The 27,301-nt window shown below is 40.8% G+C and overlaps 2 protein-coding genes and 1 non-coding gene across 5 annotated transcripts in view; 2 read left to right on the top strand and 1 right to left on the bottom strand.

Annotated features, from left to right (window-relative positions):
* Positions 1–7,993, top strand: part of Dnajb14 (DnaJ heat shock protein family (Hsp40) member B14) — a 38,223-nt gene extending 30,230 nt beyond the window's left edge. The window contains exons 4-8 of the mRNA XM_051185432.1: positions 1,211–1,396; positions 2,935–3,029; positions 3,752–3,861; positions 4,318–4,490; positions 7,544–7,993. Of these exons, the coding sequence (XP_051041389.1) occupies positions 1,211–1,396; positions 2,935–3,029; positions 3,752–3,861; positions 4,318–4,490; positions 7,544–7,668 (689 nt within the window). The 3' untranslated portion in view covers positions 7,669–7,993. The remainder of the gene's footprint in view (positions 1–1,210; positions 1,397–2,934; positions 3,030–3,751; positions 3,862–4,317; positions 4,491–7,543) is intronic.
* A 3,791-nt stretch (positions 7,994–11,784) lies between these two features.
* LOC127222993 (U6 spliceosomal RNA) lies at positions 11,785–11,888 on the bottom strand. The gene has a single exon (XR_007834607.1). It is a non-coding gene; the product is annotated as a U6 spliceosomal RNA (small nuclear RNA).
* Positions 11,889–17,979: 6,091 nt separating this feature from the next.
* On the top strand, positions 17,980–26,166 carry Lamtor3 (late endosomal/lysosomal adaptor, MAPK and MTOR activator 3). 3 transcript variants are annotated; one of them, XM_051185429.1, is made up of 7 exons: positions 17,980–18,109; positions 18,319–18,364; positions 19,567–19,601; positions 22,780–22,838; positions 24,020–24,153; positions 24,675–24,738; positions 25,316–26,166. In XM_051185429.1, the coding sequence occupies exons 2-7, from the start codon at positions 18,356–18,358 to the stop codon at positions 25,387–25,389; spliced, it is 375 nt and encodes a 124-aa protein (XP_051041386.1). In that variant the 5' UTR covers positions 17,980–18,109; positions 18,319–18,355; the 3' UTR covers positions 25,390–26,166. The 3 variants fall into 3 exon arrangements, with proteins under 3 accessions (XP_051041386.1, XP_051041387.1, XP_051041388.1); XM_051185430.1 differs by having other exon boundaries at positions 17,991–18,105; XM_051185431.1 differs by having other exon boundaries at positions 18,004–18,083.
* The last annotated feature ends 1,135 nt before the right edge of the window (positions 26,167–27,301 follow it).

Here is a 27,301-nt window from a genome sequence, read left to right as displayed (position 1 = left end):
GTCAGAAAGAACCAACTTGATCAGGGTTATCCATGGTCTATGTGTCCCCAACACACATCATGCACACACACAAAGTGAAGAATTAGAATACTTGAAAGATGGCTATAGAATGTTCTGTGTTCATCAGTATTCCACTTATGACATTTTGCTATAATTGATATTATCACCAGGAGAAACTAAGAAAAAGGTGCAGAGAATCTCTATTTTATATTTTAGAACTGTGTATGAATCTATAATTACCACAAAATAAAATATTTGAAGAAAAAAAGGTCTTTTTATGTGCAAAAAATGACAGTGAGGTAGAAATGAACTTTGTAAAGTTTTGAACACCAAAATAAAAATTGTATTTAATTCTCTAAATAATGAGGAGCTACAAGCATTTGTGGTTTTTCCACAGGCACTAAATGGGTTAATAATTCAAGGCTAGTCTGGGCTATACAGTGAGACCCAATTGCAAAACCAAAACACAATAGCAACAACACATAAGACTTTATGCTGGACCCTGAGCATTGCAGTAGAGGACCCTACTCTCACATGGGAATTTTTATCTTAAGGAAAACGAGTTGTTCAGAAATAAATGGATGGTAGTGTGCAAAAAGAATATGTAGATTTCCTGCAGAGATGTCTTGGAGTAGTAGTAGATATGTATATTATGCTGAGTGTTTGACCCCAAACGTCTTACTTAGCAAGTAATTGTGATGGGGAAAATATTAACCAGTGAAATGCAGACACAGGAGGTTTTCAATACATGGTGGAGCCCTCTGAGATGGTTTGGTCTTGTTTCTAAGGGTGGCCTTGAACTTTTAACCCTTGTGCTTCAGTTTCCCGTGTGCTGGGATTAAAGGTCTGTGACCTCCATCCATGCTGTGTAGGTTGAGCAATCTTGAGTGGCTTAACTTGAGAACTCAGAGTGGGGGAGCAGGGTTTTAAAGGCTTTGGGACAGTGCTGCAGGGGGCGGGGGGGGGGGGGTAGATGGCAATCCCTTTATTTCCAAGGCAGTGGAAAGATTTGCCTAGTACAGAAAGCTAGCTTGTGTAAAGAGATAGCTTGTGATGCTGCAAAACATACACATAATACTTAAACCATTGCCGTTTTGTGATTTTCCTCAGTTGGTTTCAAGAAGTATTTGAGTGATGGGCTGTGTGTGGGACTGTCCTCTACAAACTGAAGACACTGCTTTTCAATGCTACTGCTTGTTGCTTTTTTTAGAGATCGGAAATGCTTACGCGGTTTTAAGCAATCCAGAGAAACGAAAACAGTATGACCTCACAGGCAGTGAGGAACAAGCTTGTAATCACCAAAACAACGGCAGGTTCAACTTCCACCGTGGCTGTGAAGCCGACATAACTCCAGAGGACCTGTTCAATATCTTTTTTGGTGGTGGATTCCCTTCAGGTACTCTGAGCTCATTGTACTTCCTCAGGTAGACTTCATAGAGATCTCCAGCATTCACATCTGGGCTTTGTTCTGTTTTGAGACACTTTCACTCTAGTCTGGAACTGCCTATGTAACCCCGACTAATCTCTAATTTACAGCAGCCCCCTGCCTTGGTCTCCCAAGAGTTGGGGTTACAGGCTTGAGCATGAATATCTCCCATTTTCTACAGGACTTTCTGTCGAGGAGGGAAAACATTAAAACTAAGCCTGTCTTTTTCCTAGAGAATACTTTAATTCAGAGTTGAATATTACAGATGACTTGTCTTATTTAAAAAAAAAAACTGAAGAAAAGGAGTATACAATTGGAGATTCAGAGCACTTTAATTAAGAGTTGAATAGTACAGATGACTTGTCTTATTAAAAAAGAAACTGAAGAAAAGGAGCATTCAATTGGAGATTCAGAGGCAGTGTTACAGTTAGGGGAAGCATCTGGTACCTGGGTGATTGACACTAGTACCCTAGACTGTTAATGCCAATGTGTATAAATGTCTCCATCTGTGTTGTTTTCATTGAAGTAGTAGACAGTCTGATTGATATCTAAACTCTTTTGGTGCTTTTTTATTGTGTTACAGTAGGAGCAGCCACTTAAACGGGGCTGACAGGAAATGCAGTTTTCCACTGTGGCATAAGTAGTATAAACTCTTATTTTCACATACTGTGAATTGTTTAAGAGGACATGAATTTAAGAATAGTTTCTTTCAGCTCTAGGCTTGTTTATGGCATTGACTTCAGGTGCTGAGTAAAGTGTACCTTTCAAAATGAGAATGTGACCTGAGAGCCTCTCTTAGTATCGTAGAGAAAGACAGTTTTCATTGATGGGACATTTTTGCAAGTCATCCCTGAGTTGTAAAATATACAAATGAATGATCAAAACTTTAACCTGTGTTTTGACAAATTAGAATATGTTACCTCCAAGAAAAGTTACTAAAACTAGGAATTTTGACTGAAAACATGTTGGGAACAATCAGAAATCTTTGAAGCAATTTTTTCTTAATAGTTAATTTGCAGTTCCCTGTTAATTATACCATGGTTTACTTTGTCAATAATAACCATTTCTGGCTCTTCACCCCCTTTGAAAACAACTTCAATGTCCATCTGTGATGCACGTATACTTTAATATATTAGCATTTTAAAACCATTGACTGTGAAGTGCTCTTTGGATTTCTAGATGTGTTTGATTCATTTAAGTGCAGAAATCAGAATTTTCGGAATAAAGACCTAAGGTTTGTAGGAGCAGTCACCAACAGCTATGGCCTTTCATGTGTTTAGCATTGTTAAGGAGCTCTTATTCACATTTTCACAGAGAAATTTAGAAAGCTGGGGATGGTGGCTCATATCTGATTTGGAAGGTGGAGGCAAGATCAGGCAGTAAACATTCATTGCTCAAAACAAACATCCCTTAATTTAGTTCAAGAAGGGTAGGCGTGGTGGCATGTGCTTTTAGTTGCCTCAAGGCAAGCAGGGTTCACTAACTTTACCTTGCTTTTCATTTTCTAGGTAGTGTCCACTCATTTTCAAATGGCCGGGCTGCTTATAGCCATCCGCATCAGCACGGACACAGTGGACACGAGAGAGAAGAAGAAAGAGGAGATGTATGTTTCTAATGTGATTATCAATTTCAAAATGACAAATTCTAGTTCAGGAAAGCAATTAGAATTGTCTAAAAATAGGGCAAGTTGTTTTAGGAAATAATGAGTTTTATCTTAGCAATGTTCAAAAGTGACTCAAATCCTGGGAGAATAGTGCAGGAGTAGGCGCAGGAGTAGAGGTCGGGGAGGGTGGTGCAGTGTGATCCTTCTGATTTGGTATTGCACGGTTCTGACAATGGTGTGTCTATTTTGCATGTTCTGAAGGTGCTTCTTTTTATAGATCCTGGAAAGATTTAGAATATACTGAAAAACCTTCGTTAGAAGCATCTCTGCCTTTGCATGGTTCTAATGCGGGTATACCTGATTGCCTGTATTAAATGAGCAACTTTTGTAGAAAAGAAAGGAATGGAAAGGACACTAGACTAGACAGGAAGAGGCCAGAGCCCAGTTCCGTTGTGTATTGTGTCCCCTTAGAACTCAGGTGTCTCAGGGTATATGACAGGAGGGGGCTTCCTTATCTTTAAAATGAGGTCAGATTAGTTCTCAAGCCCTGGGGAGTTTGTATTTTAGGGATTATAACAGGAGGTTGGGTTTACTTAGCAGTTTTGAAAGCACTTTCCTAGATGGCCACAATGTCCTTTATACCTGTAAGAATGTATGACAACCACTGGATTTCTGATGCTCATGATACACTGTGTTGTGTTGTTCTCTGATCTTTTTTATAGGGAGGGTTTTCTGTGTTTATCCAGCTGATGCCAATTATCGTATTGATCCTGGTGTCATTGTTAAGCCAGCTGATGGTCTCCAACCCTCCTTACTCCTTATATCCCAGATCGTAAGTGAAGTCTTACAAAATTTCATTGTTGCTGTTTCTTTTCTTCCTTCGAAGGGTCCTTTGATGCTTTTTACGTGCCAACTCTTTTAAAGAAAGTCTCTGATTTTAAAAATAGTTAAAATAAGTGGTACATTTGTATGATTCTTGGTGTTGTACACTTCTGTCCCACTGTGGGTAAGGGCAAAAGCGCCATGTTTGAATTTGAATTTAGTGTAGTAGTCAGTATATTGACATGAGGGACAAAAGGGGAAAGGTGAAAACAATTGGTCTTAGGCTCATTTCACTAAGTGGGACATGACTTAATTGATGGGAAAATAAAATAAGCTTAAGCAAAACCTCGAAAAGTTTTCAAAAAATGTAACAAATACTGATGTTTACTTTTGTTTTTGCCTCTTGAATTGCATATTAGGATGTAGTCTTAATTAAAAGAAGAATGATCGTGTACCTCTTTTGCAGTGGATCAGGACAAACTATTAAAATGCAGACAGAAAACTTGGGCGTTGTTTATTACGTCGGTAAAGACTTTAAAAGCGAATATAAAGGGGCGCTGTTACAGAAGGTAGAAAAGAGCGTGGAGGAGGACTACGTGACCAACATTCGAAACAACTGTTGGAAAGAAAGACAGCAGAGTAAGTCTGTCAGGCATTTTTACCGTTTTAGAAAACCTTTAGCGTCTTTGGGATTATTGTTGTAGAGTTCACTACTTAGGGAGGGAAATTACCTGGTTTATAATTGGGATCCAGAACATGAATAAGTACAGTCAGCCCTCTGTGTTTGAGGCATCCCTCATCCATGGATTCAGCTAGCTGTCAATCAAAACTCTGCAGGAGAAGAGCAGTTGTCTCTGCCCTGAACATGTGCTTATGTTTTTTGTTGCCATCTTGCTCTCACTCGTCCATTCTAACAGCGATTTGCATGTCTCCACCATATTAGGCAACATTAGTAAGACGGAGGCAACATACACAGGAGGATATGTATTGGCTATGCAAACATAGATGTTTTGTGTAAGAGACTTAAGCATTCTTGTATTTTAGTATCTGGAGACCCTGGAAACAATCTAACATATCTATTAGGGGTTGATTGTAATGATTTTTATACATGTGACAAAAAATAATAATTGGTACGGTGTAAGAACTTACTAAATGGTTCTTGTCTTACTGTGTTTAATAAGTATTTTTGCTGAGTAGATAGCCTTACACAGTGTTTCTTCCAGTCACACATTATCTAGAAGATTAAATTACTTCTTGCTAAACTAGTTACCTTATCATCCTAACATATTATTCAGTAAACATTTAATATAGTGGCTTATCACTGTTAAGTGTTACTTAGTATATAGCAATGGCTTATTTTTTGTTATCATATGTCTTAGTTGGGGTTTTTATTGATGTAAAGAGATACCATGACAATGGCAACTCTTATAAAGGGAAACATTTAATTGGGGATGGCTTACAGGTTCAGAGACTTAGTCTGTTGTCATCATGGCAGGGAGCATGGTGCTGGAGAGGTAGCTGAGAATTCTTCATCCAAATTAGCAAGCAGTAGGAAGAGGATATGCCACTGGTCCTCACTTAACCTCAAAGCCCACCTCCAGTGACACACTTCCTTTACCAAGGCCACACCCCCTCTAAGAAGGTTCTGTCTCCTAATTGTGCCACTCTATAAGCCTATGGGATCCATTTTCATTCAAGCAACCACAGCAAATATTAATTGTACATAACATTGGGTCTCATTGTGACATTTAATACTTGTATATAAAGTATTTTGATCATGTTTACCTCCCATTACCTACCTTGTTCCCATCATACTTCTGCTGATCCCTCCTTCTTTTCTTCCCAGCTAATCTCCCTATTTTCATCTCTCTCTGTCTCTGTCTGTCTCTCTGTCTGTCTGTCTCTCTCTTTCTCTCTGTAAGTTAAACCACTCTCAGGAGCATGGATATTTACAGGGACATGGGCATCTTCACATTAGTTCTGTGACACTACTGGGGGAAAAACAAACAAACAAACAAAAAAAAAAAACCCTCTCTTTTCCCCCCAGCAACCAGTAACTGCAAATAGCCCCTCAGGGAGGGTTAGGGCCTCATGATGCTCTCCCCGTACCATCTGCTAACTGGTTATAGATCCTCAGAGAGGGCTGGGGCCTCCCGCCCTTCCATGTAAGAATACTGGTGGACCCAATGTTGCTCAGACCTTGCAGATTACAGCTACTGTGAGTCCATGCTATCATGCCTGGTGGGCATCAGTCTATAACCCTCCATTTCTCCAGCTCTTCCTTTCTTCCATTCTACAAATAGGAGCTTTCTTTTCAAAGCTGATGACATGTTAATCACTGGGTGTAAAAAAAAAAAATCGTCTAAAGACAACTTTGTTGTATCCATTTAGCAAAACAACAGCATAGCTTCTCCAGTTGGGCCTGTGATCTCACAGCCCCGGATTTTGACCAGGTTTACAGTACCAGATGTGGAGTGGACCTCAGCCCCAATCAGAAAGTGCTCAGTTACCCCAGAGCAGCCATGGCACTGTTGTGTGATGGGCACATAGTGCCTAGCAGATCAGTAGACCATCACAGCTGAATGAGACTGTAGATAAAAATTCTTCATCAGCCTGCATAGCCCCCTTTGTCACTATGAAAGCTATCTGGGAAGGAGGAGGCTTCCAGCACAATTACCATTGCATTCTCCTGTGACCAAGCCATGTAATATGTCCAGCTGTGAGGCCTTATCATCTAGTTCTGGCAGGCAGATGTGTGTGGGCGTTGTTTGCATATGCGTGGGGGAATGCTGCATTTTCCAGTTTTCCCCCATGTGTGAAAGCATACACAGCCTTGGCACTTGGGATACCAATGCGGAAGGACCACAAGTTAGCGTCCAGCTCGGCTGTATAATGAAACCTATTCTCACAAAGAAGAAGAACGTGGAGGAGGGAGATGGGGAGAAGGGGTTTATTTTAATTGTGTGTTTTGTGTGTGTGTGTGGGGGGGTTGGTTTTTGAAACAGGGTTTCTCTATCTAGCTCTGGCTGTCCTAAAACTTGCTGTGTAGACCAGGCTGGCCTTGAACTCAGAGATCCACCTGCCTCTGCCTCCTGAGCTCTAGGATTAAAGGCACTTTAATGTGTGTTCTTAACTGTTGGAATTATCACAAACCACGATGAACAGAGCCTTGGCAGACCTTGTTTCAAGATGATACTTTAGAAAAGGCTGAGAGGGCATCCCAGTGCCTTAGCCACTGGGCTCAGGCTGCAGGGGAAGGGCTCTGGGAAGAGATGGCAGGCTCCACCTTATTTCCTGTTGGTGTTGGTTCTGTGTGCTAAGCTCAGAGTAAGGTTATATAAAGAAAACACCTGACAGTGTGGTGGTACAGGCGCTCAGAAGCAAAGGCAGGAGGATCTCTGAGTTCAAGGCCAACCTGGTCTACATAGAGAGCTTCAGGACTTCTAGGTCTATGTAGAGATCCTGTCCAAAAAACAAAACAAAACAAACAAACAAACAAAGCAGCTTAAAAGAAAAGAAAATATCCATGTGTAATGGTTTATAGGAATTGTACTCGATTCTTTCTTCAAAGGCAGTTCAGAGAAATATATATGTACATACATGAACTTCTCTAAAGTGTTATTTAAATGTAAGTAACTAAGGTGATGTGGATGGTTAGTAACTAATGAACATCTCGTCTGTCTCGTCTGCAGAAACAGATATGCAGTATGCAGCAAAAGTGTACCGTGATGAGCGGCTGCGGAGGAAGGCAGATGCTCTCAGCATGGACAACTGCAAAGAGCTAGAGCGGCTGACCAGTCTCTACAAGGGGGGATAAGCCGGAAGTCCTGCCTACTCCTTCTGATAGACTCTGTCTTTTCTGTAATTTCCTTTCGCAGTGAAGCCGAAGAAGATTTGATTAAAGACTAAGCTGAGTAGTTGACTCCTGAAATCTTGGACTGTTAATGACCTACTGGCTCATTTCAATAGTAAGAACTGAAAACTAAATATTTTAGTATGCTTCCGCAATTACTTTCACTTTAAAACCTTACGTGATTCCTTACGATGTCTGGAGAGGATTATCACACCTGTAGCAATTGCCAGTTCTAGTGATTCTCCATTATTCCTTTAACATGTAAATATTTTTAGAATGATTTTGTGTATATATGAGCGCTTGCCTTTTATTTAAATTATTTTAGCGTTTAGCTCCATGAGACACTTGGTTTAGGCTGATGGAATGAATGTCTATGACACAGTCACATTTTCCATTAGGTGTTTGGGTGTGTGGAGTTTAAACAATGAAAGTTTTTCAAAAAGCAAAAGCAAAACTTTATGTAAAATCTTTTATCAGTGTAGAAGGAATTGACATTTTTAATAGTGTTCTTATATCCCAGAATATGTAATGAGGTAAATGAACTGGTGTATACTATCAGTATGCTCTTTAGTTTTATGAATTGCTAAGCCATACATAGGAACAAAATGCTATAAGATAGATTTTAAAGAAAATATGATGATAATATTATGCTAAATGAGTTTTCAGTGGTAAGTTGCAGTTATGCCATTCACAATTCTGGTAACTAAAAGTTAGCCCCAAATGTTCACTTATGTGTCTTTCAAGGCTACTGAAGCTTATGAAGGAAAAGATGAACTTTCTTCCCATGGAAATACAGTTTCATGGAGATAACTGAAGCAAGCCCCCAAAGCAAATGGATTCTTCTACAAATAAGAACAAAATGACCAACACCCAGCTTCGTGCCTTCCAACTGCGGCTGGCTTACTTGACAGCACCTGATCTGTTGGGTCACACACAGCCGTGAGCAGAGATAGAGCAGCAGCTAGGGCAGTGATCGACAGCAAGGCATCATCAGAGCATTCTGAGCTAAGTTCCACTTAGATCGTTAGAATACGCTCCTTGTAACCAAGTCTGTAATATATGGTGGGAAAACACAGCTGGGACTTTAGGTTTCGGTGCTTGTTGGGTTTGAAATGATTTCTGGTCTTCTATGTAATGATAGTGATGGCTTAATGGTTTTGCTTCACACAGTTAAAGAAATACAAACACATTTTTGGTGGCTTGCTGTCATTGCCCTTGCCCCAATCCCTTGCTCAAGAACTAGAACGCTAGGTAGAGTGGCTTTGTGCTTTTGCTTTAAGATTTCTTTTCTAAATGTTGCTGGTTATGTCATCTGTTGAGTTTTCTTTAAAATGGTTTCCTGTGTCCTGTTGGCAGATCCTGCAGTATAATACCTGGTTTTAATAGTGGGTTAAATTATACACATCGTTTTAGGAGTCTGGACAGCCCAACCATGTCTAGAAACATGACCTTTAAAAATAGGAGTGCTCTAAAGAAAAGGTCCATTTTAAAGTTTTCACATAGTACATTTTATGCGACACTGTGAAAATGCTGTGTGTATATCTCACCATCTTTAGGAAGAGCCCTTTCCTCGCCATCTATTCATATTTTTGTTACTCTCTACTTTAGAGTCTTGACTTGTAGATTCTGAGGGGTGATTTTAAAGGACTGCATTCCCCAGTGGCTGCCTCTGCCTCGTCAGTGTATCTTGTCAGTTTTGAGCACCTCTTGCTCAGGATCTTCTTCCTGCTCTCACAGAGGCCGAGGGTTGATGTAGGAATCACTGCTCTTTGCTTGGGATAAGCCTGGGGCTGAGCTTTTACCCTAGTGACACCCTCACAATCCTAGGGTACTCTCTAGGCCTTGTTCTCAGAGCCTTCCAAGTTCTGGTCTGCTTCCTTCAGCAAACTTCCTGTCTGACAGTTAGCCTGAATCTGTGTTGTCTAGTTCGTGTGACTGGTTTTCCAAGACTGCATGCCTCTAAACATAGTTGTTTGTGTTTTCCGTTTCTTTCATTAGAATCTTCTCCAGCTGCCATTTCAGCATTCAGTTTGCAGATTTCTGAATTACATTGAGCCATTATTGTTCCTTTAATCTCTTTGCATTTTTGTCACCTGACGGCCTTGTTCTCTGGTACAAGATGATGAGAGATAGTGCATCTCTTCCCAGAGTCCTCTGTTCCTTGAGGAGGCTGCCATGATGCTTTTGTGATGCTTGCTTGCTCATTCTGACTCACTATGTAGCCCTGGCCGGCTGGAACTCTCACTATAGACTAGGCTGGCCTGGAACTCAGAGATTGGTCTGCACCCCACCCCCACCCATGCTGGAATTAATGGCATGTACTCCCGCATCTGGTAATAATGTGGGATTTTTTGATTTGCTTTGCTTTTTGTTTTGTTTTTGTTTTTCTGAGATAGGGTTTCTCAGGCTGGCCTGGAACTCACAGAGATCCACCTGTCTCTGCTTCCTGAGTGCTGGAATGAAGGGCATGTGAACCACCACCTAGCTATAATGTTTATTTTCATTCTGAGGAATTTGTAGTTTTCCATTTCCCATGAAGATGGAGAGTCTCATATTTAACACAGCCATTGAAGTATCCATTTCAAATTCTCTAGTTGTTAAAGCTCTGTGACAACTAATTTCTTGAGTTTCCTGCTCATGTATGTCCTTTGCTCTTACTTTTAAGAGTTTAAGTCCAGTGCACTTTTTAAGTCTTCTTTCCTCTATATTTTATTTATAAAGAATGACACGTTGTATACATTGTTTCAACTCAGTGACTTTCTGTAATCATTCCCTTTCCTCTCCAGTCGGATTTGCACGGATGGTCTCAGTCTGTTCTGTTTTCCACCTTGCTGTTAGCACAGCCTTTAACTTAGAACATTCAGCTTCCAGCTTTGTGACTGAGTCAGACTCTGGGCATTCCTGTGATTCTTGCCACTGTTTGAAATTGTTTTATTATAAATTGTATTTATTCTTATGTTTATGGTGTGTGTGTGTGTGTGTACCAAGGTGCACTTGCAGAGATCAGGGAACAACTTGCAGGAGTTAGTTCTCTTTTTATACCTTGTTCAATTCTGTGGCTTTACCTGGAGTCCCCAGACTTGTGCAGGAAGTATTTTACCACTGAGCTAGCACACCAGCCCTCAGATTCTGTTTTATAGCTTAATTTCAAGGTAGTGGTCCTCAGAGAGACTTCAGCCTCTTCCTTATATAGCTCTTTCTCCCCGGTAACTTCATTTAATGTTTTCATTTTCTCCCTTCCTTTTTCAAGAACTGTGTTTTATTAGCACATATTAATTATATATGACATTGGGTTTCATTGTGACATTTTCATACACACATGTATAATGCATTCCGTCGTCTTCACTCCTTATGACCCTCTCTTGCCACCCCCCACTCCACTGATCCTCTTCCTCCCTTCTGTCTTTTTGTCGTTATTGATGATGATGATGATGGTGACCCAAAGACTTTTCATTATGGTTGCATGTAGTACATAGATGAGGGGTTATTTATAGAAATTGGCTCATTCCCAGTGCTTGCAACCCTGAAGAAAATGCCTCCCTCCCTCATCAACCACTACCTACCTATAGATGCTCAGGGTGGGGTGCAGCCTCATGAGTCCTCCCCCTTCACAACAGGATGTGGATTGGCCCAACCTTACAGAGACCGGTGCAGTCAGAAAACAGTGTCCCACAACAGGTCACTAAGTACTTCTTGCATGGTTCCCACCCCCTGTTCTGTAGTGCTCTCTGAGCCTCAGAGTGGGTGATGGAGATGTCCTGCCTACGCTGAGTACTCGATAGTCATGTCTTCCCATTACTGTGAGCTCCGAAGGCTACTTCTGCCCACTATAAAAGCAAGGTTCTCTGACAATAGCTGGCTGTAGCTCTCACCTGTGGGCACAAAACCTAACAAGCAGTTTGTTGCCTTTTTATTTTAATGGAAGTCTGCAATTGCAAAGTTCTGTCTCCACTTCCAAACGGCCTGCGGCCCTCGTGGTTTTACATTTGCTAGTCTTGACGCACACCGGTCTCATTTCCCACTTTCTCTGAAGTAGTTCACTGTGCTTATTCTTAGTTTCTACTTGCCTTTCATTGGATTAAAAAATATAGGAACCTCATGAATCTCCGCATCATCCTAGCACAGGGGCCATGCTGATTTCGGTATTGCTCTGCTGTCAGTAGATGTGCTGCGAGAGTGAGCACACATCATAGAGTTTTAAACATTTTCTTGAGGCTGTAAAATAAATCACTTAAAAATATAGCATTCCAATTAACTTTGAAGGCTCAAATCTATCAGGAAATTTGTGGGAATTTGAATGAAAGTTTTTAAGCTATTTTTCCAGTTTTAGTGGGAAATTTACATTAATGTGATTAATATTTACTGTTACTGATATTTACATGAGCCAGACTTACTTAGATCCCACCTTTAAAAGGATAGAGGAGATAGGTCAGGTAATCAGATGGAGAGAAACTAACACAATGCAGAGTCACACATGGCTTAGACAGTATTGTTTCAGGTTTGTTGCTGCATCCCATCACATTTATGATATTATGGGTTGGATTAAATCAAACTTGGAAATAGCTGTGGGTGTGGTTGGCTGAGTGCCTGGTCTCTTATGCTACAAATAAAGTATGTAAGTGAAAACTGAATCCTTAATGATGCCTCTGTTATGGAAAATACTACATAGTGGCTTTGAATTTAATTTTCTTTGTACTTATATGGCTTGAGCTGAAAGATTTTGAGGTTTGCTACAAACCCCAATACTTTCCTGTCTTATAGCTACATAAGTTTTAATTTTATTTGATCACCTTCATCTTTTCCCAGTAGCATTTACCTTTGCATATTAATTAGGTTTCTAGGTGCTTTTTCTTTTGAAGTTTGGGAACAGTAGTTATAGTTGCTAGTAATTGGCATTTTATCCCTGTATACATAGAGCAGCATGCACACATGCTCACACACACACTCTTTGGGAGGAAAGAAGACAAAACTTTTCCTCCTTTTGATTACCTTCTTCCTGAGTACAGTGACATTACTTATTTAGTCATCTTGAAGTCTTAGGATTTTATTTATTTTATTATTATTATTTTTTTTTTTTACTAAATAGGTTAAATGAACACTGAGAAATCTCAAGTTTTCCATCTAATAAGTGAAAACAACATTTTGAGACCCGATGGCATTGAGTGCACAATCATTTCATAACCACCACATGTTTATGATTTTCAAATGATAATTTTGCTAAGGAAAATGAAGGTCTGTAAAGAACACACGGGGTGTGCACAGGCGCTTGCGGTCGGTCTCCAGTGCGTCAGAGTACTCTGTTTCATGTCAGCTCGGGTGTTCACAAGAACAGGAATGTGCAAGGATAGCCCGTGACTCCAAATGCACTACTGTGCTTAATCTTTCTAACTTTTACTCTGATGTGTAAACTAAAATGAGGTTTTACTCTCCTCCTCTGTATTAGTAATATTTGAAATGCAACTGTTAACAATTGATACAGTTGTTTCTGTTTTTTCTAAGATGTGTAATTTAAACTCCCACCTTTTAAAACAATGAAATATTTATTGGCAAGCCAGAGGGCCACATGAACCATCCTTTCAATTAGGCAAGTATTGTAACAAAGGACCAAATGGTTTAAAAAGGGACGAATGTCTTTGCTCAGCTTATCCACTTGATGCTTGAGCCTGGTTTTAGATGGTTTGCTAGCCATCTTTTTATTGAGTGAGGCAAACTGAAAGGAAACCCATATCAATTTTTATTATCTGTATAGAAAAATGTATGAAAATGAACAGTCTGAATTTTAATCATAAGAAAGCTAAAAACCCTTGTCTGGTAGCCATATCAGAGTAGGTAAAATCATTAAAATTCTTGTAAACCAATGAAAATTAGGAGAATAGCCTGATAATAACCTCCACTTTTTTTTTTTCTATAATCCAGTTTTCCATTACAAATCAAAGACAGGCAGGGTAACTCATACATACATGTAGTCCCAACACTTAGGAGGCAGGGAAACTATGGATTTGAGGATAGCCTGGGTACCTTGTAAGGCTGTCTCAAATACAATAAAAAATGAAAACAAAAGCAGATAGAACCAGGTTGTTCAAGCAATTCTTGCACAACTTTTAATAATCTGGTAGGCTTCGTAGTCCTGAATCCAGGTTCCCCTTTTAGTTTTATTTCTATAAGACAGATATTTTCATATAAATGGAAACATTTTTTTCCTCAAAGCAATTATTCAAAACATGCTCCTTATATTAAGGATTATGTAACCACATTTTTGTAAATTCCCCCCTGTGTAACTTTTTCCTATTACTTGATTCTTTTTCAACTAATTTGATTTTCTGCTGGTGTAGGGGCCAATAGATTTGTGAATATTCTGTGGATGCGTCCATGTATAAGTGTATATATATTATATATATACATATATATAAATGTATATATTTTCCAGCTAATACCTCAGATGTGTGATTGTTTAATAACTACCATACTGTTTGCACAGAGCAGGGCTTCCATTAACAGTGGGTATTACTATTTAAAACTCTGACCATCAGTCAACAGAATTTCACTGGCGTGAAGTCGTTCAGTTGATTTCCATGTTCTAATGAAGATTCCTATTATAAGGCTCATGTGTCGAGTAAAACTGTATCTTACCGAGTGGTAACCCAGACATGGTTCTTGAAATGACCTGCATTAATAGGTTATTAAAACTTGGGGTGACTGGTTGCTGAGATGCCTAATAACTGTGTAGAGGCAACAGACATCGGATGCAAGAGTGGCAAGTCTGCCGTCTCGTCATCAGACTCCACTTAGCTTTTCAATGGCACCGTTAACACTGGAAGGGACTTTTGACTGACACTAGCATTTTCATCATTACCTTCGAAATAAATTGTTTTTGAGTTGGATGACTACAGTAAGAAAGAAACAATTGGTATTTGTAATTTATTTATATTAAAAAGTGCTTCATTTCTGGTCTTTAGATTGCTATGTGAGACTTTCCATTTAAAGTTTTGTTTTATTTTGTTTTTTAAGCTGCGGGTAATTTCCAAGGTGTGATATAGATTTTCAAGGTCTGGTGCGATTTTAATGGAAGCCTTGTGTTAGTAAAACAAAGTGCTATTGGTAAATGAGATCTTCGTAGTTCGTTCAAGATCACATAATTAGGTTCAAAAATGAAAGGTCTGATTTGTAAAAATGTAATGTTATATCAGACATATATAAGATTTCCTGTGAGAACTCTCATGCTGCTTTTGATTTTTAATGAATGTTCTAATGAATGATTTATGGATTTTTGTCTTTCAGTCTCTGTAATTTATCTCAACATAATAAAAAGAAAGGCTTGCCTTCATTATATTTTATCCTTTTGTTTTTTGAGACAGAGTCTCACTCTGTACCTGTTGCTGCCCTGGAACTCCCTGGCTCTGGAGACCAGGCTGGCCTCAAACTCTCAGAGATCTGCCTTCCTCTGTCTCCTGAGTGCTGGGATTAAAGGTGTGTGCCATCGCCACCTGGCTTATGTTATGCTCTTCATTCTTTAATTCATTGAACCATTCAATAAACGTATGAATCTCTGCTGTATCACAGCTAAGGCCAGGGAATATTAACTGATCAAGACAAAGCTCTAAGTGTAAATTTAATCAAAGAGATGAATCTAGTTTTAATTTTGATACAGTGTGAGAGGGTCACAGAGTACAGTGAGAACATTTATCTAGGGCACCTAAACTATTCCAGAAAGGTCAAGGAAGATTTCCCCGAGAAAGTAAACTTAAGCTGAAACCCCAAAGATGAAGACAGAGTAAGGTAAAATCCTAGAGAAAACCTTCACACAGTGTGTGCCAACTGATGTTATCAGGAAACTGTTAGGATCCACAGCAGCTGAGATTGCTTGCACAAGATCAAGCCAGTCAGCTTTCTAGCATGGCGTGGGGAGGGGTCAAGGGCCCCTCAGTTCATAACTATGCAGCTATGGACAGCCGCTGGCTTCTGAGAGAGTGTGTCACTTTCCCTTAACGGTGGCCCCTGGTGTGTTGGACAGTTCCACAGGCCTGGGAGCACATGAACAGCACAAGCTGGACTTGATGGAATATTGGGGGGGGGGGAAGGACACAAAGTTTGGGGGGTACAGTCTTGGGGGTGGACGTAGGAGGACTTGGAGCAGAGGAGCTGGGGTGGGGGGGAATATCAAAATACACTGTATAAGGCTCTCAAAGAATAAAAGCATTAAAACTTATGGAACCAGGCAGTGGTGGCGTATGCCTTTAATCCCAGCACTTGGAAGGCAGAGGCAGGCAGATCTCTGTGAGCTTGAGGTCAGCCTGGTCTACAGAGTGAGATCCAGAACAGCCAGGGCTGTTACATAGAGAAATACTGTCAGAAACAAAACAAAACTGTATGGAAATGAAAATAATGATGATTTAGTGTAAGAATTCCCAAGTAGGTGAGAGACTAAAGATAGGGTCCTAATCTTCAGAAGATGATACACAAGTCATGACGATGATATTACACCTCAAGTCAGTTGTCCAAAAGCTTAGATTTGAGTTTTTAGAGTATAATTTTAGTTGCTATTTGAAGGCTCGCAGTGATATATTCCTAACAACTTGTTGAGCAGCTAGTAATATGTACAATTTTAGCAGTATTGTTTGCTATTATTAAGTGGTGGTGTAGCTTGGATCTTAAGTATCTCCCAATGGTTTAGATGGTAAAACCTTGATCATTTGTCTCCCAACATCCCACATCTTGGTATGCTAATACCAAATAGTGGAACCAATCAGTCATGAAAAGGAACGTCTAAACTGAGTCAAAGCTGACTATTAGACTAAGAATAAGCTGGCTGACATGGGTGGATGTTGTCACTGAACAGAAATGAGGGCTTCAATCAAGAGCTGAAAGATGTATGTGCAAAAGTCACTGTTAGAGAAAACAGCAAGAGGAAAGAGGTCAACAAATATGAGCACTGACTTAGAGAGGCATGATTCCATACAACCGTAAGGACAAACGCTCACTGGGTTGGAGCAGAGAGTGAGATGGGAAAGAAAAATTTCAACTTTCAGTAAGTAAGAGAAAATGAAGATAGAACACAGTTGGAAAGTGTAGATTCAGAATGAATTCATTGTGGAAGTAGTAGAACTGCAAAACAACAATAACAACAACTAATAATAAATTCTGTCTTAGGAGACCACAGAGAATGGGGATCTGAATCATGCTATGCAGTAAAGAAATTGGGCCAGCCCTTTAGACTCAGCACTCAAGAGACAAAGGCAGGTAGATTTCTGTGAGGTGGAGGCCAGCTTGGACATAGCAAATTCTAGACCAGCCAGATGTACAGTGAGAGCCTATCCCGAAACAATACTTTTTAAATTGAAGTGTCTTACTAATGAAAAGAGGGAGTGGGTTTTAAGAATGGCCCTCTCAATTCCTCATGCCACACCTGAAATGACGGGTCATTTGTTCCGCTGAGTAGTTAACAGTGCCATCCTCACAGACAACTGGAGGTAAGGCATATACGACATTTCCACATCTTCCCGTGTTTGCGCCCCTCCTTTTAGGGACTGGAAAGTAAGATTAGGAATGTATTCCCATACATCTTTTCAAGGCGCGCTACTGTCACGAACACATGAGGTAAGAGGAAATATGCCTCAAAAGCCATCAACTTCACTTTTCCCAAGATCAGACAGTTGGCCTACTGGGCCATGACTTTTATCCCAGGTGGATTTCTGTTCGTCTCTGCATTTTTACAGGAGTCCACTAAGCTGACTTTTCCGCAAAGCGTCAATAGTGAGAAACATTTGGGCCAAGGCGATTGGGGAGTCCTTTTTTGCTAGCATTCCCCTTCCAGTATGAATGTGCAAACACCAAACAAAAGGTAGAGTTTTTAGAAGAAGACACAACCAAAGCAGATCCAGAGCTAAAGGGGCAGCCCAGTTTAAAACAGACTTGACAAACATGAGCCCCCCGCCCACGGCTCCTGCATTGACTCTGGGTAAAAACTCAGGGGACGAGCATAAAGGCAACGGCGAGACAAAGAAAATGGGTCATCTAGGGACCTGGGGCTTCTAACAGGTAGGCTGTTCAGTTCGTGCTCCTCAAACGTCTTCGTTCATACGAAAAGACTTGAGACAATGGCTCTGGGAAAAGCGTGTGCACACTCGGCACAGGGACGTCTCCCGCTGCAGGGGTGCTGGGGGGGGGGGAGGAATTAGGGTGCGGGGACCTCAGGTGCCAGCGCTCGGCGCCACGCGCAGGCGCAGTCCCCGCCAGGCCTCCCCGGAACTTCCGAATCGAATCGTCGCGAGCCCAGGGTGCAGCAAGTTCTTCCTGGAGCACGGCGGAGGTCACGAGTCATGTGACAGCGGCTTGACAGGCGGCTGGAGAGAGGCGAGCGAACTGCGGGGACACCCGGGCAGGTCGCCCCAGGCTGCAGCGCGCGCGGGTCTGCAGAGGTCGCCCCTTCTCTGGGCGCGGGGACAGGGTGGGGGTGGGCGCAGGCGGGACGTCGGGGCTGGCCACCTCCCTCCCACGACGGAGACCCACAACTACGGCGTCTCGCCCGGCCCTGGCGAGGGTGGATCTCGTGATGCTGGGTCTGGGGAGGGTGAAAAGCCCGGGATGCGGCGAGGGTCACGGAAGTTTCTCTTCCAGGCGTGCAGATTGATCCTGCGAGAGGAAGGGGTTCATCATGGCGGATGTGAGTTGACACCCCTTCCCAATAGAAAGGCGAGGTGGGGGGGATTGCGTGGGGCCAGAGTGGGGAGAGCTAGAAGCTTGTTTCCCTTAGCCGTGCCCCCTCTTCCCGGATCTGCTGCAGGGGACTAATATGAGAGTGGATTTGCAGGGTGCTGAGTTCCTATTCCTCCCGATCCTATTGGGCACACAAGAACTCTTAGTTAACATTTGAAATTCTACAGGATGACTGTTCCGCGGGACGGTGCTCTGGCCCTTTCACACTAAGTGCTCAGGATGTCTCCTTAGGTCCATTGTTACAATCTAAGAATTTCTAACGGGTGCGCCTTTTGCAACCCATGTTCCGATTTTGGGTGTCTGTCTGTCTAAGACGAGAGCATCAGTAAGTTCGTGGTGGTGACATGTGATAAGATACGTATTCATGTTTGAGATAAATGTTCAAAACAGCCCTCCTTTAGGGTGGGGCTCATAAGTGAGTGATACCTGAACTGTCAGTGTTTCCAGATGAGTTGTCATGGGACAAGATCGCCTTCTGTTCTCTAGGTCTGAACCACGTTGCATGTTGAATACATCACAACGTCATTACGTTTGGTCAAGAGACTGAATATCAGAGTAGCTTAACTGACTTAGGCCCATTCAAAATGGTTGTGGGAAGTCTGTATGGACATGAGAAGAGGTTCATAGACTGTTCCCAAATGAATACAGTATTATCAGGATGTAAATTACTGTAAGACACATTATTTCATTTCACAGCAAATGTGTATTTGTGTTTCCCTACCCCAGGTACACAAACCTTACTAATCTTTACACACACACCTTGCTAAAATTGTGCAGCATTCTTAGGATGTAGGATCTGCGATTATCTCTGTTACATGTAATGAAACTGAGGCCTAGAAAAGAGGTTAGTTAACTTCTTCCAAGTTATACAAGATGAGACAACAGTTAAAATGGTGACTTCATGTCCTTTAAAGGGGCATATGGACAGAGCTAAAAAAAGCATACTATAATATGATTTTTAAAAATTATTCTCTCTGGGCATTGGTGGCACACACCTTTGATCCCAGCACTCAGGAGGCAGAGGCAGGCGGATCTCTGTGAGTTCGAGGCTAGCCTGGTCTACAGAGGTAGTTCCAGGACAGGCTTCAAAGCAATACAGAGAAACCTTGTCTCGAAATACGAAACAAAACAAAAATTATTCTCTTTCAGGATCTAAAGCGATTCCTGTACAAAAAATTGCCAAGGTAAGAAATTACTAATTTGTTGCTGAATTAATTCATTGTAACATGAATTTTATGAGGATTTTTTTCCACCTTTGTATATGTATTTTATATGTGTCATGGTAATTATGTCCCGCATTTAAATTTATAATTAACCCCAAGTGTCATAGGTAATGACTTGAGTTTGTAGATAGATAGTATAAAGCCAGAGCTGTCTCATGACATTTTATATTCAATAGGAAACAGGTGCTGAAGCCCAGAACTTAGGTTTCTTGCCACTTTCAAATTTTTAAAGTACACTACCACACTTGTTTATTGGATTGTAGTTTAAGTTGTTGAGTAAATTTAAGGAAGTAAATTAAGAACTTGCCATTATTTTTAGTGTTATTATTGGGACCTCATTGCTGAGTCAACATCATCCAAGAATACAAGGCTCAGACAAGGGTTCATACTTAAAACCTCAGCCCACCTTTGCGTCCACACTGTGCTTTGGATGCCGTTTTACAAAGGCTCAGGCGTTAATGTTACAAACTTCTTTGTACGTAGTTTACTGATCCAGAGGACTTTCTCACTTGAATTCATTAAAACTCATCTTAGTTTAATGGAGAGAGGGAGAGAGAGGGAGAGAGAGAGAGAGACAGAGAGAGGTGTTTGTTGACAGTGCCTATCTTGTCTACATTCACAACTGTTCACAAATAACTCAAAGTCTGTGATGGTCCAGGATGAGAGGAGGGAGGGGGACAATGACTTGAGTGTTGTGTTTTCACGTTCCAGAACAAAGCAATCAGACTGGATTGAACAACCTTTGAGATAGTCAGGGGAATAGCCTAGGACACCGTTTCCTGTCTCCTCAGTGTAGGGTTATGAGTGGTTGTGTCTGGATATCAGTTTATCTCAGTGGGCTGGCAAAATGAACGGTTGTTTTGACACTTGTTTGAACTGTTGGATGTGTTCATATATTGTCTTATGCTTTTACTCTGGTTGTAGATCAGTGGAGATTAATGACTGTGTTCTGGTGTTGACTTACATGTGTTTTTCTTAATGTCTTCATGAAGAAAACACTATTGGAGTGTTGAATAAAATGATGGGAAATCGTTAATCTAATTTTAATTCTCTTCCTCTGAATAAAATGGCAAATTATAGCTGCTGGTTATTTTTCACACATGGCCAGCAAGACGGCAGCTATAGCTTTGCATGCTAACACATGACAACAGAAACCATGGCATAGGCTAAAACCATGGAGGGGAACTTTAGTGAATAGTGGAGGGAATAATCGTTGCTTTGTGACCTTATCTCTTTTCAAACATTAAAACTTTACCACTGTTGCTTACAAATACTTTTTGGGCATGCAGACTGTCCTCAATTGCTTTCCATTGCTGTGATAAAACACGGACTAAGAGGATCACAGGAAGAAAGGGCAGGAGCTGAAGCAGAAGCCACAGGGGAGCTGCTGCTTTTTGATTTGCCTGCCCAGAACTAGCTCAGTGGGCTTTTTTATACAACTCAGGATCACCGCCCTTATCAGCTCAGTCAAGAAAATGCCCCTGCACTTACCTACAGGCCAGTCCAATGGAGGAGGCATGCTCTCAACTGAGGTTCCCGCTTCCCAGATCTCCCTAGCTTATACCAACCTGACAAAAATCTAACCATCACACAGACGAATCCACTAACTAGTGTCTGCTTAGTATCCTAAAACAGTAAAAACATTGTGCAAGTGAGCTGGGCATGATGGATAGGCGTGTAATCCCAGCATTTGGAGGGTGACAGGTGGAGATTCTGTCTTATCTGTCCCAAAAGAACAAGGACGTTAGATGGCTCAGCAGGTAAAGGAGGCACTTGCTGTAAAGCATGATGTGGGTGGTGCGACATGCATAGTGGAAGTATAGAGCTGACCCCTGCACATTGTCTTCTGACCACATTGCTGCGCACACACTAAATGAAACTGTTTGCTACTGCAGCTAAAAAGCAAAAGAAACTTAAGGTTTGTTTGTTTGTTTGTTTGTTTTTGTGGGGTCATTTCAGGGCGTGTGTCCCTTTCATTGGCCTTCAGATAAGGCAGTAAAAAGGACACCCTACTTCTTTACCTCCTCTTTTGGTGCATTAGTTTCTATGTAAATTAATTACTGTGGAAGTTAGGAAATCTTGTGGTGTACAGATTTTTCTAAGTAATATATTGAGCATCTATCTTTTAAAAAATGATTTATTTATTTTTATTTTATGCATGTTCATGTCTTACCTGAATGTATGTCAGTGTGAGGGTGCTGGATCCTCTAGAACAGGAGGTACAAACAGCTGTTGTGAGCTGAGACTTGGGTGCTGGGAATTAAACCCGGGTCTTCTGGAAGAGCAGCTGAGACATCTCTGCAGCCCTGAGCATCTGTCTTTTTTTTTTTTTTTTTTTTTTTTTTGATGATGATTTTTGAGTAGACAGTGTATTTATAAAATTCAAGATTCAGAAGCTTCTCCTGCCTGTTGTTCAGTCGTGTAGTTCTGCTGCTAGAAGCATCTGGTGACAGGTATCTGTGTACTCACACACAGACACAGATACAAATGTACACTTGTGTGTGTAATACACAACACACATGAGGCTTGCTTACACATTTTGTTATGCAATGTGTTGCTTAAGTTATAATTTTGAAAACTGGAGTTTCTTTTTCACTGAAGAATATAACTTTGAGGGGCTGGAGTAATTAAGTTCAGTAATTAAGAGCGCTTGCTGTTCTTGCAGAAGACAGAGACTGGTTAAGGTCCCACCACGGGAACTTAACTCCAGTTACATGCATGTCAGCTGTAACTCCAGTTCCAGGGACCTTGATGTTGTCTTCTGGCTTTGGAAAGCACCTTCATTCGTGTGGAATATATCCAAGTAGACACACTGATTTAAAAAAAAAAATTAATGAGAATATACGGCTCAGTGGGTAAAGACTTCACATGCAAGAGTAAGGACCCAAGTTTGCCTGAAGTCAGCGCTCCTATAGTGAAATGGTGGATCCCTAGGAGCTGACAGTGGCCTTACCTCACATGTATGTACACTGTATCATGCTTTCTCTCTCCTTACCCTCCCTCTCTGTGCACCTCTCTCCCTCCCTCCCTCCCTCCCTTTCTCTCTCTCACATACACACACTTGAGAATACCATCATGAATCTGAGGTACATGTAGAATTCAAACTGATTTTGTAATGCTGAACTTTGTTTTCTTGTAGCGTTGAAGGGCTCCATGCAATTGTTGTATCAGATAGAGACGGGGTGCCTGTTATTAAAGGTAAAACGGAGTACTTTGTGCATATGGTGTGTTTACTTTGGACAAACAAGTCTAATATTTAAATAATTAAAACTATATAAAGCTTATTTCACCAAATGGGAAAGACTGTTAGTTTTCTGAGGGAGTACGTACTTTCGTCTGTTGGAGGCTGGGTGGAACTATAGTGGGGTAGTGGGTTACATGTCAGTTGGAACATCTGGAATCTTTGCATGCATACCACAGGCCCAATTTTTCATAAGAATTCATGCAAGTATACAGTATGTTTCCATCATCTTCACTACAACCCCCTAATCCACCCAATATGATTTTGGCTGATTCTCACCTTTTTTTTTTCCTATAAATTAACATGTATTTGCTGTAACAGAGTTAGTGTGAACTCAGATTGTTTACTGTTTGTATCTTCTGGCATGATCAAAGTGGATCTTGCTAGTTTTACTTAGCAAATATTAAACAATATCTTATGCATAGTTTTTACAATTTCTTTTCCACATCAGGACAAACAGATCAGGTAATCTTAGACATTAGGACTAAAAAATTCCTTAGAGGTCACCTGGGTTAATTCTTCTATTTTATACATTAGCATGATCAAGTGCAGAGAGAACCCTGCCTGTCCACAGCTGCGCATTGAATTGGTGAAAGACACGAGAGAGTTCATTATTGATGGCTTGCCCATCGCACAGTGTGGGTGGCTATGGGAAGTTCAGCTGTCTGTTCTTGCCTCTATGATTCTCCAGCACTAATGTTCTTTCACAGATTCTGTGAAACACAGAAAACTCCATACTTGACCAATGCAGCTAACTCTAATCCAGCCTTGAATGATTGACAGGATGATGAAGCAGGCAGCTATGGGGCTGTAAGCTAGTATGAGACACACTGGTTCTGGGGACTTTATGAGAGCAAATGATTTGTGTAGCTTTTTCCATTCTATTCTAGTGTGTTATTAGATGACCAGAATATTCATTTTATTACATATAAATCAGTATATCTGAGTTATGAACACTGAACTTCCAACTAAGTAATTTTTCCCACCTGAATTGATGAGACCCAGGTAGTAGTAGAAGGGTTTCAACACTGTGAATGCACCTTTGTGCCTAGGGTTTTATGGGTTTATGCTTTTTGGAACATTACTGTTAAACTCTTCCTCCTACTCTGTATAATTTTATTTATTTCTCATTCCTCAGTGGCCAACGACAGTGCTCCAGAGCACGCCCTGAGGCCTGGCTTCTTATCCACCTTTGCCCTCGCAACAGACCAAGGCAGCAAACTCGGACTTTCAAAAAACAAAAGTATCATCTGTTACTATAATACCTACCAGGTTGGTATAGTCAATATGCAGCTACCAAATACTTCGCTGACTTCACCTATCATTTTTATATCTTTTTACAAACTGTTTTTTTGGTATAAGTCTAAATTTTAGCATGAGAAGGACAGAATTTAAGAAAAATTGGTCTTCAAAGTACTTACGTTAAAACTAGTCTTTTTTGATATTTTTATATCAGGAAATAGTTATTGTGGGAAAATACTAAAACTTTAAAAATAAAGAGCTAAGAGCTTCTTATCCTATGAAGTATGCTGTATTAGGTCACTGAAGTAGATGTGTATTCTAGTAGATGTGTGCCGTGAACCCCAGTAGATGTGTTCTCTAGTAGATGTGTGCTGTGAACCCCAGTAGATGGTGCCATTAACTTACACAGCTGTGAGTTCTCAACACAGTCCCTATGTTGTGATGGTAAAAGACCTTCCTTGAAAAGACCTGTTTAAATTTGTTGTTCCAGCCTAATCATAACTGTGTTTTCACCATGCAACATAACTACTTAGAACTTATTTTCCTTGCAGGTGGTTCAATTCAATCGTTTGCCTCTGGTCGTGAGTTTCATAGCCAGCAGTAACGCCAACACAGGTATGTTAGAAGTCCCACAAGTGTGTGTTTTACCTCTTTACAGTACTGTGCTTGTCACATGTGCAGCATGATCGATCAGGAATGACAGCCTTGGAGTGAGGGAAGTCTGCACTTGTGGCTCAGCCCCACTTTCTCGTAACTTGATTCCTAGTTCCCATATCCACATAACAGGACCTTCTCCATCTTACAGGGTCGTTTCCATATGCAAAGAGGTGGTCAAGAGATTGGGTGTTTTTGCAGTAGAAGCTAGTTCAGTGTTACATCTTGTGCTGTTATACTCACATTAAAACAACCTACAGAAACGAAGGGTTACAAAATACAAACTGAACAGAACACATATTAAATGCTAAAAATGACTTAATTCTATAGACCCATCAGTTAAATTACAGCTTTAAGATTTTGGATACTTGTAAGAAAATTGAGTTTGACTGAGACTTTAGAGATAGTCCCTTCTTTTCTGTCGCCTAGTGAAATACTCTGACAAAAGCAACAGGAACAGGAGGAGAAAGGGTTGGCTTTTAGCTCAGCGTTCATACGAAAATTTTTCTAACATTCTAATTTCTTAAATCTCTTTTAGGACTAATTGTCAGCCTAGAAAAGGACCTGGCTCCGTTATTCGAAGAGCTGATAAAAGTTGTGGAAGTGTCTTAGTCTAACGGTGGTTTTGATACGTGCTATGTCTTCATTGCAACAACACTGTAGCAGTCAGCAATCTGTAGACCACAGTAATACTTTATCTATCTATTCAGAGGCCGCTTTTCCACCTTAAACTAAAGAAGAGCCTATAGCTATAATTTATAGACAGATCAATTGTTGTATTTATGTGTATAAAGTCTTCTCTTACTTAGTGAGATCTGGGAACCCCACAAAAATGGTTCATTCTAGTGCAGCTCCCATGGAGTTAGTGTGGATGCCTGATAGTGGATAGTATTCCATCCAGCACATCGGGATCTGAACGGTACACTGACGCTCTGGGGGCCAGCAAGCGCACCTGCTGCACGGTGCTCCCCGCACCTGCTGCACAGTGCTCCCGCTCCACAAGCCACAGAGACTCTTTTCCTAAGAATAATAATGAGGACATATTTTTCTTAAGATTATATTTTATTTCTTTGCATTGAGTGTGAGGAAGATGAATGGCTTAGTACAAATAATACATAAGTACAATCACTAACTTTGCTCTGTATGTGGTCTCAGTGTAGATGAGTATTACCGGTGGATTTGATCTTCGAGGGTGCTGCTCTTCAGTGAGAAAGAAAATCACTGCTCATGGTTTCTCTTCTACTTTCTGTAACAGTGCTTCCACAATTGTGTTCTCTATACATTGGAAATGCCGTGTTACTGAATTCTGTTTCCCATATCAGTATGTATATAAAATGACAGTATAGCCATTTTCATACACAAATACAAATAAAATAGTATTTTTAAAAATACAGAATGAGCTTTGTACAGGTCTCTTTTTTTCAGACTTTCAAAACTGCAATGGATGTAATTAATCCTGTCCTTCAGTTGTAAGAGTAGGCCGTGAGTGCTGCTTGCAGGGATTGTGTTGGAGATTGTTTTACCTAATAGAAACTGTCAAGGAAACCTCTTCCATGAGCCTGGCCTAATCACCAGGAAGGAGGTTATACCTGCTTCATACGCCTAAGAGGTTCAGGAGTGGATCAACCATTCTGGTCCAGGCTTTCCTCATGGAGTAAGTGCTGGTGCTGTCCTTGGATTATTAACTGAATGCTACTGTTGGGTTTCTGTCTCAGGGAATGTACGGGATACATTATTCATCGTTTGTAAAATCATGCAGGTGGGGATTGCTAAATATTCCTTTGTAAAGGTAACATAAAGCTAGAATAACTTTTAAAATTCTATCTATCCAGTGTTGTGTGTGTATGCACACATGCATGTACATGTATAAGTGGTCAAAGGATACCTGGGGAGTCAGTTCTCTCCCATGGAAGTCTAGGGACCGAACCCAGATTGGCCACACGCACAATAAGTAAAAACTTTAAAATGCTTCAAGTAACAAAACAAAGTGAGGTATTTGGGGAGAAAGCTGTATCAGTTCTCAACCAGAGCATACACATATGTATGTGTATTCATTATAAAGGATCTGGGCGAGAAACTGGGAAGCAAAAGTGGAGAATGCCCAGAGATGGAGACCATCTCCACTCAGGGTTTTCCCTCTTGCTGTAGAGATCTTCCAGCTGATTGGATGAGTCCTGCTCATACTTTGTTAACTAAACTTTACACCCCAAAGCCTGCCAACCTCACGTAGATTCCTTCCCAAGTGGTCTCTCCCTCTTGCCCAACAGCAGCTGTACTTGCGCTACTCAGAATGTGGCCCAAGCTGTTCTGTACTGGTGGAAAATACAGAGATTGGTGCTTAACTCCTTGCCTCTTCCCAAGCACTTGGTTGGGGGCGGGGGGGGGTAGACTACACTAATTTGCTGTCTGCTAAATCTGATCTTTAAAATGAGATTTATAATTTCACTTATATATTACATGTAATATATGTAATTTTAGTTTATTATTTATGTGTATGTGTGTGGTGATGGGGTAGGTATGTGTA

The sequence above is a fragment of the Phodopus roborovskii genome, unplaced genomic scaffold (genome assembly GCF_943737965.1).
Source record: "Phodopus roborovskii unplaced genomic scaffold, PHOROB, whole genome shotgun sequence".
NCBI classification, from domain to species: domain Eukaryota; kingdom Metazoa; phylum Chordata; class Mammalia; order Rodentia; family Cricetidae; genus Phodopus; species Phodopus roborovskii.
The sequence above is the reverse complement of the archived record's forward strand: the minus strand, read 5'-3'. Positions and strand labels throughout refer to the sequence as shown.